This window comes from Pocillopora damicornis, chromosome 5 (genome assembly GCF_964200805.1).
Source record: "Pocillopora damicornis chromosome 5, jaPocDami1.2, whole genome shotgun sequence".
Classification (NCBI taxonomy): domain Eukaryota; kingdom Metazoa; phylum Cnidaria; class Anthozoa; order Scleractinia; family Pocilloporidae; genus Pocillopora; species Pocillopora damicornis.
Genome location: NC_142674.1, coordinates 655,027 through 672,500, shown reverse-complemented (window position 1 = coordinate 672,500; position 17,474 = coordinate 655,027). Strand labels below are relative to the sequence as shown.

At 35.7% G+C, this 17,474-nt stretch overlaps 1 protein-coding gene, 3 long non-coding RNA genes and 1 pseudogene across 4 annotated transcripts; 3 read left to right on the top strand and 2 right to left on the bottom strand.

Annotated features, from left to right (window-relative positions):
* Positions 1–2,927: 2,927 nt before the first annotated feature.
* Positions 2,928–3,624, bottom strand: LOC113677234 (DELTA-stichotoxin-Hcr4b pseudogene; annotated as a pseudogene).
* Positions 3,625–5,192: 1,568 nt separating this feature from the next.
* On the top strand, positions 5,193–6,656 carry LOC149044654 (uncharacterized). Its single transcript, XR_016186979.1, has 3 exons — positions 5,193–5,322; positions 5,797–5,910; positions 6,527–6,656. It is a non-coding gene; the product is annotated as an uncharacterized LOC149044654 (long non-coding RNA).
* Positions 6,657–8,266: 1,610 nt separating this feature from the next.
* Positions 8,267–12,402, top strand: LOC149044652 (uncharacterized). Its single transcript, XR_016186980.1, has 2 exons — positions 8,267–8,383; positions 11,981–12,402. It is a non-coding gene; the product is annotated as an uncharacterized LOC149044652 (long non-coding RNA).
* On the top strand, positions 10,291–11,335 carry LOC149044653 (uncharacterized). The gene is made up of 2 exons (XR_016186976.1): positions 10,291–10,603; positions 11,073–11,335. It is a non-coding gene; the product is annotated as an uncharacterized LOC149044653 (long non-coding RNA).
* A 727-nt stretch (positions 12,403–13,129) lies between the features above and the next one.
* On the bottom strand, positions 13,130–17,420 carry LOC149044651 (DELTA-stichotoxin-She4b-like). The gene is made up of 2 exons (XM_089207680.1): positions 17,288–17,420; positions 13,130–14,744 (listed from the first exon to the last, which is right to left on the bottom strand). Exons 1-2 carry the CDS (start codon positions 17,403–17,405, stop codon positions 14,197–14,199), a joined length of 666 nt encoding a protein of 221 aa, XP_089063806.1. The 5' UTR covers positions 17,406–17,420; the 3' UTR covers positions 13,130–14,196.
* Between the last annotated feature and the right edge of the window lie 54 nt (positions 17,421–17,474).

Genomic DNA, 17,474 nt, shown 5'->3' with positions numbered 1-17,474 from the left:
TCATACGGATTAATCCTCAATTACAGCTATTGATATAAAATAGTTCTAATCAATCATTAAATTTGGTTTGACACAAATTGTGAATAAAATCTGTTGATTCTTTTCCATAAAATACAATATCTTAAGTTATATTTATATAGTTACATTCTTGGGAGTGAAGGGGCTAATTACAGACAAATAAAATTGATTTTTTGATTAAAATCTTGTTGTAACTGTAACAATAAATTACAATGAAGTTATCCTAAACTGCAAACTTAGCTGCTGTTTGTACTGTTTGTATTTTTTTTCCTGGACTCACAAAGAGTTGGCCTTGAATGAGGTTGTCAACAAGAACCTTGACCATTTTGTATCTGGATTCCTTGACATCTGAATTTGAAAAAAAATAATATATTAAAATATGTATGTTTAAAGCTCAGACCAGGCTTTTAAGATGGCTATGAGGAAAAGGGCATTCATTGGATTCTCAAATTGAGAAATCTCTGTTATATTGAGTGACTTTTATATTGGAGTTAGTACATCTCTCTCATGGATTTTACTAAAAAAAGGGCTGAATACATTACTTTGTTTTTACCAAGGAGGGCTTCTTTATGTACTAAGGTTTATTATGAATCTTGAATGTTCCCAAACGTGACTAGAGGAATCTTGAAACCTTAATGATAGGTTTATTTCATTGTAAAGCATATGCTTAAGAAACTGCGGCATGCAAGTGACCGATTCGATTCTCAGAATTATTCTAGTTTCAGTTGCGCCGAGCGTTATGTAAGCTTAATTCAACCCGCTACATCTATTCTTTTATAAGATTTTGATCACAACGCATATCGCAAATTTTACTCACCACAAACTTTCAAAATCGTAGCTTTACCGATGGCCACTCGACCCTTGTTTGTACCGGTCCATATGTCAACTGTTGTCCCTTCTTTTAACTCCACGGCGCCAACGACTTTCTTCTCTTTTACAACACTCACGCTATTCTCGTTTTCCCATTGAACCACAACAAAAGCTATCTTTAGAAATGTTATATTAAGCAAAACAGTTGAGAAAAGCGATCAACCGATGAAAAGTACATTCAAAGATGAGCGCCAAATGGAGTCTTCTTTGTTTCCGATCACGGGCATGATCACGTGGATCTTTTAGGACTTGTCATTGGCTAGCAAAGTGAATCTGCTGGCTTGCCGATTGCAGTGTTAGGAGAAGTGTCCAACTTTATTCTGACTTCTCCGACCGGTTCTCTGCTTCAAGAAGATGGATAGCTTGGTGATATAAATTAAGAGATGTGAGCTCACTCTATGTAGAAATAATCGATAAGAATCGATCGTATTACAAATGCACGATTTGTGGCCGAAAGTTGTCGAGGAAACAAAGACTCGAAACTCACTTGAGTTGTGTTAATGGCAAAGGTGAGAAATAACACAAGCCAATCACAGTTTTGAATGCGACTACAAATCGTCTTTTACCCTCACATTTATAAAAGAAGGATACCACATTCGGAAGTGTAAGAGATACATAGATGATCCCAGTGTACCAGTACCTAAATCTACAAAGCTTGACCGTAGCAAGCGTTCAGCAACACGTTCCAACACCGCCATCTCGATTCCTCAGTCAGTCGTTTCCACTGAACTTAAAGCAGTATTGACAACAGAGTAGAGTGCGTCTTACAAAGGAGAAACATTTGTACAAGAGACAGGAGTAGCTATATGCGATTACAGAGGTGCGTTGGAACTCTGGTCCACAAATAGTTATGCACTGCCCGAAGTATAAAACAATTTTGTTGATAGCTGACAGACAGAGAAGAACAACAAGTAAACTTAAGAGCTGTTATTACTGAAGTGTGACTAGCACTTTTCATTTTTATATAAAGAAGGACTTGTAATTTGCACCAAAAATAAAAAGATGTAATATTTTTTTGGGAGATCCAGTGATTGGGACATTTAAGAAATTAAGTTATGAAAGGAAACTTGGTTGGTACTTCTCACTACTAACGAGTCTTGTTGACAAATATTTTCAGATCAGAGTTTCAAATAAAGTAAATTGAAGACGTCATATAAAAGGTGTTTTTCCTCAAAGGGTACATTGACTACCTCTGTCTTGTCTGCATGCCAAATGTTTGCAAAGTGTGTGGATGATCCACAAGTATTGGAACTCTTACAAAAATGTTTTGTAAGAATAAAAACAGCAAAACAAATTACAGCAATTAGTCATGAAAATAGAGCAAAAAGCTGAAAAAAAGCAGCAACAACAATCATGAAAAAAGAAAGATTAGTTAGGTGTTGAATTTGTTTGTCTAAGGCATGAAATTTCTACTAAAAGTATTGTCAACAAAAAGTCTCTGACAGCGTTTGAGGCAACTGAGCTTGACTGTTCCAAGGTTTTCTAACAAAGACAACCAGTAATGTAGGTTAGGGAAGTAAGATAACAATGTAATTATTGTTAATTATTGTGGAAGTTGGCAATTTCCATTTAACATAACTGACAGCTGGTTCATGAGAAAATCCATATTAATGTAAAGATTTACTAAAACTTAGTTTGAGTAACAAATTTCATGATCTTTAAGTTATAAACATGTACATGTATGTATATCTCTTGGTAAGTTTTGTATAGCATACCTTTTATTTAGCCAATGTTTTAAGCCTCTGAAATTAATCTTTTTCTTAAAACCTTCACATTCAAGGTATTGAGAATTTCTTAGAATTTATGTGGACCTTAGGGTATTAAAATTGCCTCAAATTCAATTCCCAGAAATTCCCAAGAGTTCCACACTTTATTTATTTATTATAGGTAGTTTGTAAAGCTGAGAATTCCTAGGAATTCCTAGGGATTCCAAGTCCTCACAAAACTGGAGTCTTCCTTTCCCAGAAATTCCCAGTAATTCCAAGCTTTTTAAATCAGAGTTAATTTGCATAGTTGGCAATTTTTGAGAATTCCTAGGAATTCCTAGGAATTCCCAGAAATTCCCAGAAAACTGGGAATTCAGTTTGCAAGGGTCATTTGCATAATTGGGAATTTTTGAGAATTCCTAGGAATTCCTAGGAATTCCTAGGAATTCCCAGAAAACTGGGAATTCAGTTCGCAAGGGTCCTTTTATCTGGAACCCATTTGCAGGTTTGGTATGCCAGCCATCATCCCCTTTATAAGGTTTACCGTGGTAGTACATGCTTTCATACATCTCATAAGAGGCTCTTTGCTCCCCTCTATAAATCCTAACATCCCACCAGTTGCTGTACAAGTTGTGATGAAATGGTACACTGAACATGACTGCTACGGTCTTGTCAGCACCTTCCATGTAGTAAGTAAACACACCCACAACTCCTCTAGCTACAGGGCCTAAAGCCTTGCGGGCAGTATACAGACCCGCCTTTCCATCCTTTACAAATTCAGGTAAAATTATATCAGATGTACCATGGTAAAAGTATGTATTCAGAGCCTGCCATTTGTAAGGGGTTCCATTTTCAATGCCGATAGCAATCTTTCGGTTGACAGATGCCATCGAGTCAAGCAGGTTTCCTGGGTCAATGCAGCTGCCGCAATCACCACACCAGGGTCCATTCGCTTGCTCTGCTTATGTTGGCTCCCTGCTCTGAAAAAAACAAAAGGAAATGTTACCTTTATATCCAATGTTAGGAAACATTATGCTATAAAAAAAACCAGAATGTTTATATGACTTGTGAAATATTCTTGAACGCTCTGCCTATGTTGAAAAGGGGGAAAAGTTTAGAGCTTAAATCTCATTTGATTTTAATCTTTATAGTTACAATTGATTAAAAGAGAAGAAGAAGAAGAATTTCTTGCCACATTTCCTTTTGAAGGAAAGTTATGTTATGATAATAATAATAATAATAAAACTATGTCAACTGGAAAGAAAAAGCAATGAGCTTATCACGGTCCATCCCTTGCTCAATGTTTTATTCTTCTCTAAAACCCTTTTAGGTTTCGGAGTTGGAACCATAAAACCGAATCAGAACTGAGCAAAACGAAACTGTATGTTGAAATCAGACAACAGGCTCATTCAATTATGTTTAATTTTTTTTATATTTCTTTAACATCTCATTTTTATTCAATATGGGCACCATAAGAATTTAGCAACATCTTTATATCTCTTGCATTGATATATGCTAATCTGCAAATCCCCATTGTGGTGGTGCTAATTTTTCAGTAGTAATTCTGTAACAGGTTGACACACTCCTGATATTTTTTTCTGGCGATAGTTATCAAACAAAACCCACTTATTGTTCAATAAGTAAGTTGCTAGTATTATCATGTTTTGATGACTGGAAAAGTTCTGATATTTTGTTCACTTTGCTTTCTGTTTGGCAATTACTTAGATCAGTTGTGTTAACAATATCTCAAACTTCGCAAAGTTGATTCACCAGTTTATAATTTTTAGATCAGTAATCAAGCATTAGAAATTATTAATTTAATATTGTTTTTTGAAATTAATTCTAGGGTGACCCCTATGATGGTCCAATTATTGCAACAAAAGGAGAACAGATACTGCATTAGCTGCATAAATGATGCCACTCAAATGGTCCAACTTAGACACAAATCAATGTACTTTGCCTTCATCACAAGGTCCTGGAGAAGAGAGAAGAGAGTATGTGGGGTATTTTCCCCCCATAGCCTGAATTCATGTCAAACATTAAACACTGAATTTAAAAGATTACTATATTTGACTATTTAGTCCAAAACTTGGCACATAGAAACAACAATTGTTGTTATTGAAGTACCATATTTTCTCTAATAAGCCTCCTCCCCTGCATAATACCAAACCCCTAAGCCATAGTATCAAATAAGTGCCCCCATCTCATAAGCACCCCCCCCCCTCTCCTCCCTCACTTTCCAAGTAGCAGAGATACAAGGAAGACCTGTTTTTATTGCCTCTTTAGTTATAACTTTTCACGCTTCAACTACAAGGGAATCAGTACAGGAGAATGATAAGTGTCTCCCTTACCCCCTCCCCCTCCTCCCTCACTTTCTAAGTAGCAGAGATACAAGGAAGACCTGTTTTCTACTGCCTCTTTAGTTATAACTTTTCATGCTTCAACTTCAAGGGAATCAGTACAGGAGAATGATAAGTGCCCCCTCAAATAATTGCCTTCCTTCTAATAAGCACCCTCCTCTTCTTACATAAAATTTTGAATAAGCGCCCTGGGTGTTTATTCAAGGAAATATGGCATGTATTATTGCTATAAATATAGGAAAAACTTTAGCCTCTATATCTACTACATCCTACCTCTTCTTTTCACTTAAGGAATCAATTGCTGATAACTCATTTGTTGTTGTTGTTGTTAGGCTGACACAAGAGCTAAGGGAGAAATGGGGCTATCAGTAAGTACTTTGAGAGCAGTTCACTGGCTCACTTGAAATTGGAATAGAAGCTTTTCACTGTTTTCATGTAACTATTAACTAATAGTCACTCAAATCGCATTTTCTATTGGAAAGTAATCAGAGATTTCATTGGTGTTTTGTTTCACCGTGCCTTGTGATTGCCCCATTGCTTCAGTACGCACTGGATTGACTGTTCCATTCCATTCAGATTATCTTAGAAGGGTCGACACATTGTAATTACAAAATTACATCAATGCTATTTAAAATATACGCGAAAAAAAGGAACTTAAAGACGAGATAAGAATTCAGCCAAATGAAGGCCAGGAAACAAATGTTGGGCATAAACAAATGATCTTACTTATCCCTTGTTTGGTGTTTTCGGCTTCTTCCTCTCGAACGGCAGACAGCATCAAAGATCCCACTACGCCAGCGTGGAAGATTCGAAACATGTCAAATGTTTCTTCCTATTTACAGGTGTTGGACACTTTAAGCATGGTAAATTTTTATTCAGAAAGCCGGTCGAAAATAAAATCGAGTAGATTTTATGAAATAGAACATGTGGTGTCGAGGAGAGTAAAACAAGGAAAGGTAAGCATATGTCTTGATATCGCTTGCTATCTCAATTAATGTAATTTTTTCCCCTTATTATTACTTAGAACGAATATTTTATTACATTGAAGGGCTATTCGAGCCTAGAAAACTCAAGGGAGCGCGCAGAAAATTTGAACTGGCATGTTTTGCTGCTCGAAAAGTTACTTTTATGTCTCGGCATGCAATAATTGGTCTTATGGCTATTTATGTGTAGATTTTTTAGTAAACAAAATATTTTTTGTTCATTTCTAGGTCATTTAACCCTTTCACTCCCAAGATCTAATTAGTAATTCTCCTTACTATCTGCCATACAATTCTTATGATGTTAGTTCAGAGAAATTGGTATTGGATCAACTAATAATCCCATGATTGATATTCTTCTCTATTCTCATCACCTGCCTGCTTGATATTGTAATGATATTGTAAGGAGAAATTCTGTCTTGGTCACTTGTGGGAGTGAAAGGGTTAACAACCCTAAAATGACCACAGATAAAATTCGAGCTGCCAGCAAAGTTATCCTTTGGGGCATTTTAGACCACCTTAAACCGAAAAGTTCCCTGCCCACTGTCATTACTTTTAAGCATGCTAACTTTAATTTTGATTTTAAAAATAGAGGATGCACAAGAAATAATAGTGGGGCCATCCATCTGGAGAGGGATGATTTTAAAAAGTGCCACTTTCTGAATGAGGATTGTATTGGGGATGGTGTTAAAATTGACTTTCCTGTCAAAGTAAGATTGTTCTTGGGTTGGTGTCCAAAAACTCATACCTTGACGTTGTGTTGTACCACAGCCACACTACAGGCCTGAAAGACAGAGTAGTTCTTTCTCCAAAGTAGCATGTAGCCTGTCTTGGGTTTTAAAAATTACATGAAAGAATAGAATAAAATTGATTTTACATTAAAATATCTGTATTTTTATGACTCAGCAATAATTTTTTCAAAGCAAAATTAATAAATGTTGCAGTAGGCTGCCACCAACATGAACATCATCGATTATCCTTCACCATCACATGTGCCACAAATTATTTTGAACAGAAAAAGAAATGCACCTCATTACTTTTGTCTGTAAATGTTAGCCATGTTGTTCATTTGATGAAAGCCCACAGCACCTATAATATTACTTAATTTGGTTTGGGCCTTTTGTTTCTCCTAGTTTCCCCCACTTCTTGCTCCCAATACATGGAATTTTTTTGGAATATGGCCTTTTAGACCTTTCCTTATCTCACAACTTCCACTTCCTTCAGTTGACTCCTGCTGTATTAACACATCAGTTACAGCATCCCATTTGTTGGATTGTGTAGGACAATGGTCCTAGCCATGTTGTTATTTTTTTTCAATACCCTGCACTGTGAAAAGTTTAACTGATTTCTTGGTGTCAAAGAACTTTGAGTTATGATCTACCATGGAATACATATGAGGAGTTGCATTTGCCTTCTTGTAACCAAGCCTCTTGTCACACAGCGAAGTAAACAAGTTTATACCCAACTCTTTGCTTTTTTGAAGTAGCTATCCATATCATCCTCTGGTGGGGTTTGTTTGTAACAATGGAATAAATTTCATGAAAATTTTCCAAAGCCGGTTTTCAGACAGTTGATGCAGTTTCTGGGTGGATAATGTCAGGAAACTTGCATGGCAGATCTTTTGGCAACTGCTTTTTGGTCAGACCTAGAAGACTGGTGAAGTCAAACTAACTTGAGCCCTTCCCATCAGCATTTTTCCTTTTCCTAGATTTCAAAAGAAATACCACAAGATCTTGTTGTTTTTTGTAGGTCATTTAGATGTTTATTTTTTTGCTCCCCTCTTTTATTATATAAATTGTCTTTTTGATTCCATTGCAAAGCATCCTTAATTAGATTTTTGATCAAAACAGTATTACATTATCAAGTCTAATATTCATTAAAAGTTTATGTTCACAGCAGTATTTCTCTTTTGCATTCTTTTTTTGTAAAAGTTCAATCATTTCCTTCAAGATTCTTTTCAACTCGGCAGACTGGTAATAGTTTAATTCAAATTCCATATTCCAATGGTCATCTTCATGTAGCTTGCACCATGCACATGCATAATGTGATGTTGCTCCCTTTAAACCCATCCTAAGTAAAATAAACTTGTAATCACCCCCAATAAAAATTCAAGATCTACTGTCATCTCATGGCTTGCAATTTTCTTTTCATTTGTTACAAAATTAATGTCCTGGAAGACATTTGCGAAGGATATTTGCAATGTTTGGTAGTCTTCCTTCCCCTTCACAACGGGGATTGTGTGATTCCCATCATCTCTGGCTCGCAAAAGTGCAAAAATGCAAAACCCAGTAAAATGAAAATGGAGTTTCTGGTCATTCTTGCTCCATCCCCAGATATCTTGACTTTAACTGGTTTGCTATGGTCATATGGGTGGCTTGACTAATGGTCTTTAATCCTTTCTTGGAGGAGACCAGTGAACACCATTTGTGCTTCTTCAATGGAGCTAGGAGTGTCCCTTGCGAACTGAATTCCCAGTTTTCTGGGAATTCCTAGGAATTCTCAAAAATTCCCAATTATGCAAATGACCCTTGCAAACTGAATTCCCAGTTTTCTGGGAATTTCTGGGAATTCCTAGGAATTCCTAGGAATTCTCAAAAATTGCCAACTATGCAAATTAACTCTGATTTAAAAAGCTTGGAATTACTGGGAATTTCTGGGAAAGGAAGACTCCAGTTTTGTGAGGACTTGGAATCCCTAGGAATTCCTAGGAATTCTCAGCTTTACAAACTACCTATAATAAATAAATAAAGTGTGGAACTCTTGGGAATTTCTGGGAATTGAATTTGAGGCAATTTTAATACCCTGAGGTCCACATAAATTCTAAGAAATTCTCAATACCTTGAATGTGAAGGTTTTAAGAAAAAGATTAATTTCAGAGGCTTAAAACATTGGCTAAATAAAAGGTATGCTATACAAAACTTACCAAGAGATATACATACATGTACATGTTTATAACTTAAAGATCATGAAATTTATTACTCAAACTAAGTTTTAGTAAATCTTTACATTAATATGGATTTTCTCATGAACCAGCTGTCAGTTATGTTAAATGGAAATTGCCAACTTCCCCAATAATTAACAATAATTACATTGTTATCTTACTTCCCTAACCTACATTACTGGTTGCCTTTGTTAGAAAACCTTGGAACAGTCAAGCTCAGTTGCCTCAAACGCTGTCAGAGACTTTTTGTTGACAATACTTTTAGTAGAAATTTCATGCCTTAGACAAACAAATTCAACACCTCATTAATCTTTCTTTTTTCATGATTGTTGTTGCTGCTTTTTTTCAGTTTTTTGCTCTATTTTCATTACTAATTGCTGTAATTTGTTTTGCTGTTTTTATTCTTACAAAACATTTTTGTAAGAGTTCCAATACTTGTGGATGATCCACACACTTTGCAAACATTTGGCATGCAGACAAGACAGAGGTAGTCAATGTACCCTTTGAGGAAAAACACCTTTTATATGACGTCTTCAATTTACTTTATTTGAAACTCTGATCTGAAAATATTTGCCAACAAGACTCGTTAGTAGTGAGAAGTACCAACCAAGTTTCCTTTCATAACTTAATTTCTTAAATGTCCCAATCACTGGATCTCCCAAAAAAATATTACATCTTTTTATTTTTGGTGCAAATTACAAGTCCTTCTTTATATAAAAATGAAAAGTGCTAGTCACACTTCAGTAATAACAGCTCTTAAGTTTACTTGTTGTTCTTCTCTGTCTGTCAGCTATCAACAAAATTGTTTTATACTTCGGGCAGTGCATAACTATTTGTGGACCAGAGTTCCAACGCACCTCTGTAATCGCATATAGCTACTCCTGTCTCTTGTACAAATGTTTCTCCTTTGTAAGACGCACTCTACTCTGTTGTCAATACTGTTTTAAGTTCAGTGGAAACGACTGACTGAGGAATCGAGATGGCGGTGTTGGAACGTGTTGCTGAACGCTTGCTACGGTCAAGCTTTGTAGATTTAGGTACTGGTACACTGGGATCATCTATGTATCTCTTACACTTCCGAATGTGGTATCCTTCTTTTATAAATGTGAGGGTAAAAGACGATTTGTAGTCGCATTCAAAACTGTGATTGGCTTGTTATTTCTCACCTTTGCCATTAACACAACTCAAGTGAGTTTCGAGTCTTTGTTTCCTCGACAACTTTCGGCCACAAATCGTGCATTTGTAATACGATCGATTCTTATCGATTATTTCTACACAGAGTGAGCTCACATCTCTTAATTTATATCACCAAGCTATCCATCTTCTTGAAGCAGAGAACCGGTCGGAGAAGTCAGTATAAAGTTGGACACTTTTCCTAACACTGCAATCGGCAAGCCAGCGGATTCACTTTGCTAGCCAATGACAAGTCCTAAAAGATCCACGTGATCATGCCCGTGATCGGAAACAAAGAAGACTCCATTTGGCGCTCATCTTTGAATGTACTTTTCATCGGTTGATCGCTTTTCTCAACTGTTTTGCTTAATATAACATTTCTAAAGATGGCTTTTGTTGTGGTTCAATGGGAAAACGAGAATAGCGTGAGTGTTGTAAAAGAGAAGAAAGTCGTTGGCGCCGTGGAGTTAAAAGAAGGGACAACAGTTGACATATGGACCGGTACAAACAAGGGTCGAGTGGCCATCGGTAAAGCTACGATTTTGAAAGTTTGTGGTGAGTAAAATTTGCGATATGCGTTGTGATCAAAATCTTATAAAAGAATAGATGTAGCGGGTTGAATTAAGCTTACATAACGCTCGGCGCAACTGAAACTAGAATAATTCTGAGAATCGAATCGGTCACTTGCATGCCGCAGTTTCTTAAGCATATGCTTTACAATGAAATAAACCTATCAGTAAGGTTTCAAGATTCCTCTAGTCACGTTTGGGAACATTCAAGATTCATAACAAACCTTAGTACATAAAGAAGCCCTCCTTGGTAAAAACAAAGTAATGTATTCAGCCCTTTTTTTAGTAAAATCCATGAGAGAGATGTACTAACTCCAATATAAAAGTCACTCAATATAACAGAGATTTCTCAATTTGAGAATCCAATGAATGCCCTTTTCCTCGTAGCCATCTTAAAAGCCTGGTCTGAGCTTTAAACATACATATTTTAATATATTATTTTTTTTCAAATTCAGATGTCAAGGAATCCAGATACAAAATGGTCAAGGTTCTTGTTGACAACCTCATTCAAGGCCAACTCTTTGTGAGTCCAGGAAAAAAAATACAAACAGTACAAACAGCAGCTAAGTTTGCAGTTTAGGATAACTTCATTGTAATTTATTGTTACAGTTACAACAAGATTTTAATCAAAAAATCAATTTTATTTGTCTGTAATTAGCCCCTTCACTCCCAAGAATATAACTATATAAATATAACTTAAGATATTGTATTTTATGGAAAAGAATCAACAGATTTTATTCACAATTTGTGTCAAACCAAATTTAATGATTGATTAGAACTATTTTATATCAATAGCTGTAATTGAGGATTAATCCGTATGAAGTTTTCAAGAAAAGAAAAATAAATCAAATTCCATCCTAATATTACCACACATTGATGTTAATAATTAATCAAAGATATTTTACATGTAAGCCTTAATTAAGCTTCAAATAAATTTCATTGAATACTTGAATTTTAGCTGGGTTTTTTAATTTAAAGTATTTATTTTATATCATTAGCCTCAAATTTTTGCTTAAAATTCCCAGTAATTCTTAAAAATTCCCAAAAATTCCCAGAAATTCCCAGAAATTCCTAGGAATTTTTTAGATTTACAGCTTTTCAGGGAAAGTCATTGGTTCTCTGAGTTGGAATTCCTAGGAATTCCAAGTCCTGTTGGCTATAAACTTGGAATTTCTGGGAATTTCTAGGAATTTCTAGGTTTTTAGAACCAGAGTTGTTATGGTTGGGAATTCCTGGGAATTCCTAGGAATTCCCAGTCTGAATTTACCGTGAAAATTCACACCTTTATTCCTAGGAATAAATTCCTAGGAATTCCTAGGATTTTCCTAGGAATTCCTAGGAATTCCAAAAGCCATTTCGCAAGGGGTGGGTGACGAGGCAAATGCCGTACAACTGGTCCCTCCTTTGTTTGACCAGTTATGACTTTGGCAAGCCATCCATGACCATGGTAGGTTTGTGGTAGAAGGAGTCTCCTATACAGAATTTGTCCAGAAGGAAAAGGACCCTTTCAACCTTTGCCGTTTCCTCATCTGAAAGGGCTTCAAAATAGGCATTGTTTGTCAGTAGCCTCATGTCAGTGTCAACTTAAGTGAGGCCACTAGGTGGCAGATGTTGTGCCTAAATCTTACAGGCTAGAGGTAAAGAAATTGTCGGCTACTTCAATATGGCGGACTATTCCAATAACACCATTTGCAATTTACCAACAGTCAAGTAATATAATTGAACCAGACATGAACATTATAACATGCTATACATGTGAAGAATAAATTGTTGAGTTTAACTCAAGGAAATTTTGCTAAATTTTGTATGGCTTTTTCCTTCTTCCTCGTTGATCTTAAATTTCTTGTTTAGCAGAGTTTTAGCTGAACACTGTAGCTATTAAGACCTGCACTTGCCAAGATAAACAAAACTTACGAATAGTATCGTCACTATAATGCCCTTGTCATAGTGCTACTAGTTAGAAAGATCCCCAAGTCGAATTTCTATTGTCTTGTACTTCTAGCCGGTAGGATCTCAGGAGGCCTAGAAAATACTACCAGCTAGAGGTACAGCTTGCATATTTAGTCAACTTTGCTCAATTGTTAATACGGTTTGCTCTACACTTTACTTTTCTGCCCTCCAAATTAGTCTCACACTCCTTTGAATCACTTTTTCAAGAATATATATACATTTATTTATTTTTATTTGGTCTTTTACTTCTAGCTGGTAGGATCTGAAGGGGCTTTGAAACTTCTACCGGCCAGAGGTACAGTTTGCATACTTAGTTCACTTTACCCAATTTTTATTACAGTTTGCTCCACATTTTACTTTTCTGACCCATGAATATCCTGTGAATATGTGAAAAATTCATTGACCATGAAAATTTTCCTTGAATTTTCATGGCACATGAAAGTTAATTGCTACTGAGTTTTCATGGGGTTGTTAGGAATATGCAAGCATCATAAAAATGTTTCAACAAAAAAAGAAGTTATAAAAAATGTATACATTCTGTAATAAAAGGAACAACTTAAAATAATGTAATGATTTTTAATGAAAAATGCTCAAATTATTTGCATTACATGGTTGCAAGAGGATATAACCTGTTTACATTTTCTTGATGGTTATAAACAATATAAAAAGTACCACACGGCACACGCGCATCCTACAAAAAGCTTATAAATTAATAATCCTACCCCAAAGCTTATAAATGAGTCATATAACAGACTATCACGCAAACATCTACATCTTATAAATGTTTACTCAAACCATAACATTCCTCAAGCGAATCTTAATAATTGTGTCAATAACGAAGTACAACTATCCGATTGGTTTTTAGCAGAATGTTTAGAAATGTCTTATTTTCAGCCAGTAAATCGTAACGAAATAAATGAAGTTGGGGATTTGTTTGAGTTAGGCCAAGATTCTTCTCCTACTCATAAGACATCAATGTTTCAGCAACTTGAGACTCATATACGTTTTGCAAGTCTCTTTAACGGTAGTTACAATTATGAACCTTCACAGATTTGGTTGACTGTATTAAGGAAAGAAATAAAAGTTATTCCTTATATTTCAATAATAAAGTGCTCAAATCTGATTGGTTATCGACAGAATTTACGTGTTAAGTTGATTTGTTGTTACAATACCAAAATATCAGAGATGAACGGACAGTTCAACTGCTAATCAAATTCAATCATAAACTGTTATAATATTAACCAATAAGATTCCACCACCCAGTAAATGCTGACCAATCAGAAATGGATACAACTTTCTCATAATCTTCAACTTGCAACTAAAAAACTTTTCTGTTAATGATCAAACAAACAATTCAGCACTACTTATTAAGAAAACTAGGAATCTAAAGGATCGCTTTCACATTCAAGAGTTTGTATTGTACAGTTCAAAGTTAATCATGTTCACTAATTTAAAATGATATCCCGAAACGCACTCCTCTAACAATGAAAATATATATTTCATATCAAAATAATCTAATAGCTACGTAAACATTTAACAAAACACTGTTATGCAGACGACGAAAAAGCTATCATACTTTCATGCAGTTACTACACCATGTTAGGGTACCAAAGAAAAGGTGTGCAATGTTCACTTACTGATACGTAACTGCAATAAACACTCTCCACAGTTTGTCATCGTTCCTTTCACCTGGAACCCATTTACGTTTTCAATATGCCAGCTATTATCCCCTTTAAAAGGGTCATTGTAGTACATGCTTTTGTACATGTCATGGGTGGCTCTTTCCTTCCCAGGATAAATCTTAACATTCCACCAGTTGCTGAAAATGTTGTAGTCGAATGGTACGCTGAACATGACTGCTATGGTCTTATGAGCACCTTTCATGTAGTAGGCAAACACGCCCACACTTCCAGTAGCTACAGGGCCACTTCTCTTCTTGGCAGTATACAGAGCCACGTTTCCTTTCGTCACGAATTCAGGTAAAACTGACTCAGATGTACCAGAGACGAAGTATGTATTCAGAGCCTCCCATTTGTAAGGGGTTTCATTGGCAATGCCAATGGCAATCTTTCGGCTGACTGACGATATCGAGTCAAGCAGGGTTTTAAGAGTTTCCTCGGTCAATCCAGCTGCTACAACCACCTCAGCCATTTGCTTTCTCTGCTTATGTTGGCTCGCTACGTTGAAAAAACCAAAAGAAAACCTAACCTTTATATCAAATGTTGGAAAACGTTATTCTACAAAAACAAACCAGAATGTTTATATGTGGAATATTCTTGTGCGCTCTGCCTAAGTTAAAAAGGGGGAAAGGTTTAGAGCTTAAATCTTATTTGATTTTAATCTTTATTCTTACAATTGGTTAATCAAAGCTGAAGAGATTTCTATTTCCACATTTCCTTTTAGAGGACAATTATGTCATAATAATAATGATAATGATAACATTCTGTTAACTGGAAAGAAAAAGCAATGAGCTTATCACGGTCCATCCCTTGCTCAATGTTTTATTCATCCCTAAAACCCTTTTAGGTTTCAGAGTTGGAACCATGAAACAGAATCAGAACTGATCAAAACGAAACTGTTTGTTGAAATCAAAGAACAAGCTCATTCAATTATCTTTCAGTTTTTTTTCCATTTCTTTGATAGGTTTTTTTTATTCAACGTGGACATATAAAAATACAGAAAGAATTTAACAACATCTACCCTGATCCAAGCCTACAGGTAGTATTGCAAACTAGCAATGTTTTAAATACTTAGCTATACTCTTAAAGTGAGAGGATAATTAAGGCAATTATTCCGGCTGCTAGGTTACTCATACTTAACCGGAAGGTAAATATTACGATCACGTACAAATTCTTGGTCTACCGCAAGATTTTAAGTCAAAAACACTCTCTTCCCCGAAATTGGTACGGTTTTATATGTTTAGAGGACGGTTAATCAGAACTGAACTTAGGACGTAAGTTAGTCGTTGCGGCAGTACAGACATGTCAGGACTCATTTAAAGTGTCTTTGATATATGCTAATCTGAGCCGAAAATTGCCCATAAAAAAAACAGTTCTTGAGCTGCCCACGGCAAAAAAAAAGAAAGAAAGAAAGAAAATTTTTAAAGTTAGGTTGCAAGTGAGGTTTCAGCACACTGTGCAGTTGGATTAATTGTTCCATTTCATTAAGATACCTTAGAAGGGTCGATTTTCTATTACTATGGGTGCACTCTTTTTAACGAACTATCTTGATGGTATTTCGTATTTATTTACTTCTAAATTTTTTCTTTGTATATAGTGTTTTATGTATATTACTATCAGTATCAGTGTAATGCATATGTATACCATAGTTTTAGTACATTGTTGTGCTCAGGGCTCCCATTGATGACAGACAGCTTTTTGCATCTGAAGGGGCTACCCTGAGCGGTATAAATCAATAAAGTTTTCTTCTTCTTCTTCTTCTTCCTATGCAGAATCGTTACACATCGATGGCCTCTTTAGAGACTCATCAAAGTGTAAATGCATATTGAAGTGACATGATTTCGATATTTCATTCTAAACTTTGTTGCTTAACTTGATTCAAGATGCGCTTGTGAAGAACCTTGCGCGACTGAATGAAATAAACCGAAATTAAAATGTGAAAGCCACGATATAATATCACGAAATGCCTTCATCGTAAAAACGAGTTAACCTCATTTCTTCATCACCAATTCCTTTCTAAAGATGATAATTTTAAAAGCTCTCATTATGTAATCAAATTGGAAAAGATTTACTTTGATCCTGCCGGCATAACTGCATTGTAAGTAGAGTGCTCTAATATGTTCACAATGATGGACATCTGTATAATGTTTCAATTTAGCAGAATCTATATTTTAATACAAAATGAGCTCTTTCACAACAAGCACAAGTCACTTAACTTTTCTTTAAGAATTTGCAATGCGACGCCGCACAAGTTATCAAGCTAATAAATCTTATAGTACCTAAAGGAATGCTTGGAATATAATTAGGTTTTTGGTACGTTAAAACATTTTGGAGTTATCTGAGAACCATTCTTGAGAAAATCAAGAAATATTGAAATTTAGAATCAATTTTCGAGTTCCTTCCCTTTTTTCCATGCATGGGGAAGTAGCATACTCGAAGGAATGAGAGATCCATTATTTGCTCTGAATCTTTCAGACAGTAACCCATTCTTCTAGCTCAAAAATGTTCTTGGAAATTTGTTCGGTTTTTAACAAACGGAGTTAAAAAGCTGACACCACTAGCATATGAAATAGATCCATCTCAAATACATTCCGTAGATTGTAAAACATAAGCACTAGCAAGCCTCCTCAGTTGAAAAAGTAAATGCCTGGAAGCTTGATTTTACGCTGTTGCTAAATGACCGGCACCCGGTCAAGGCTTTTAAAACACTGAAAGGCTTTTGCACTCCAGAAAATCGGATATGAACCCTTCCCCCAAGAAAGGAGTAGGGGCTACAAATGTTTGCTGGAGTCAACTACTAAAAGAACACTAGTCCTTCAATTTTGGTAAACTTGACGAATCAAAGGAACTTAGCCAATCCAGACTTCTACATATCGATAACGAAGTGCCAAGCGATCCTGAACGGCCTTACAGATCACATATGTAATAATTGGTTTACGCCGGGCTTAAGGCATGAAAACTTCGTTCCTAGTACATGATGATGATGCATTTTTCCAATTGTTTACGTTTGAGCCTCAACTAAAATATAGGTAAATACTCACCTTGAAAGGTAATGGAACAACGTTCTGACTCAAAGCCGTCAGACGGGCGCACTTGACGAATACCACGGATTTGTTTACCGATATGATAAAGTTCATACGCAATCACGTGATAAGGCATTAGATTATTTGGGTTATAAGGACATTTTCCGCTAAACTTGTGCGACGATTTAAAAAGATGATTTGTTGT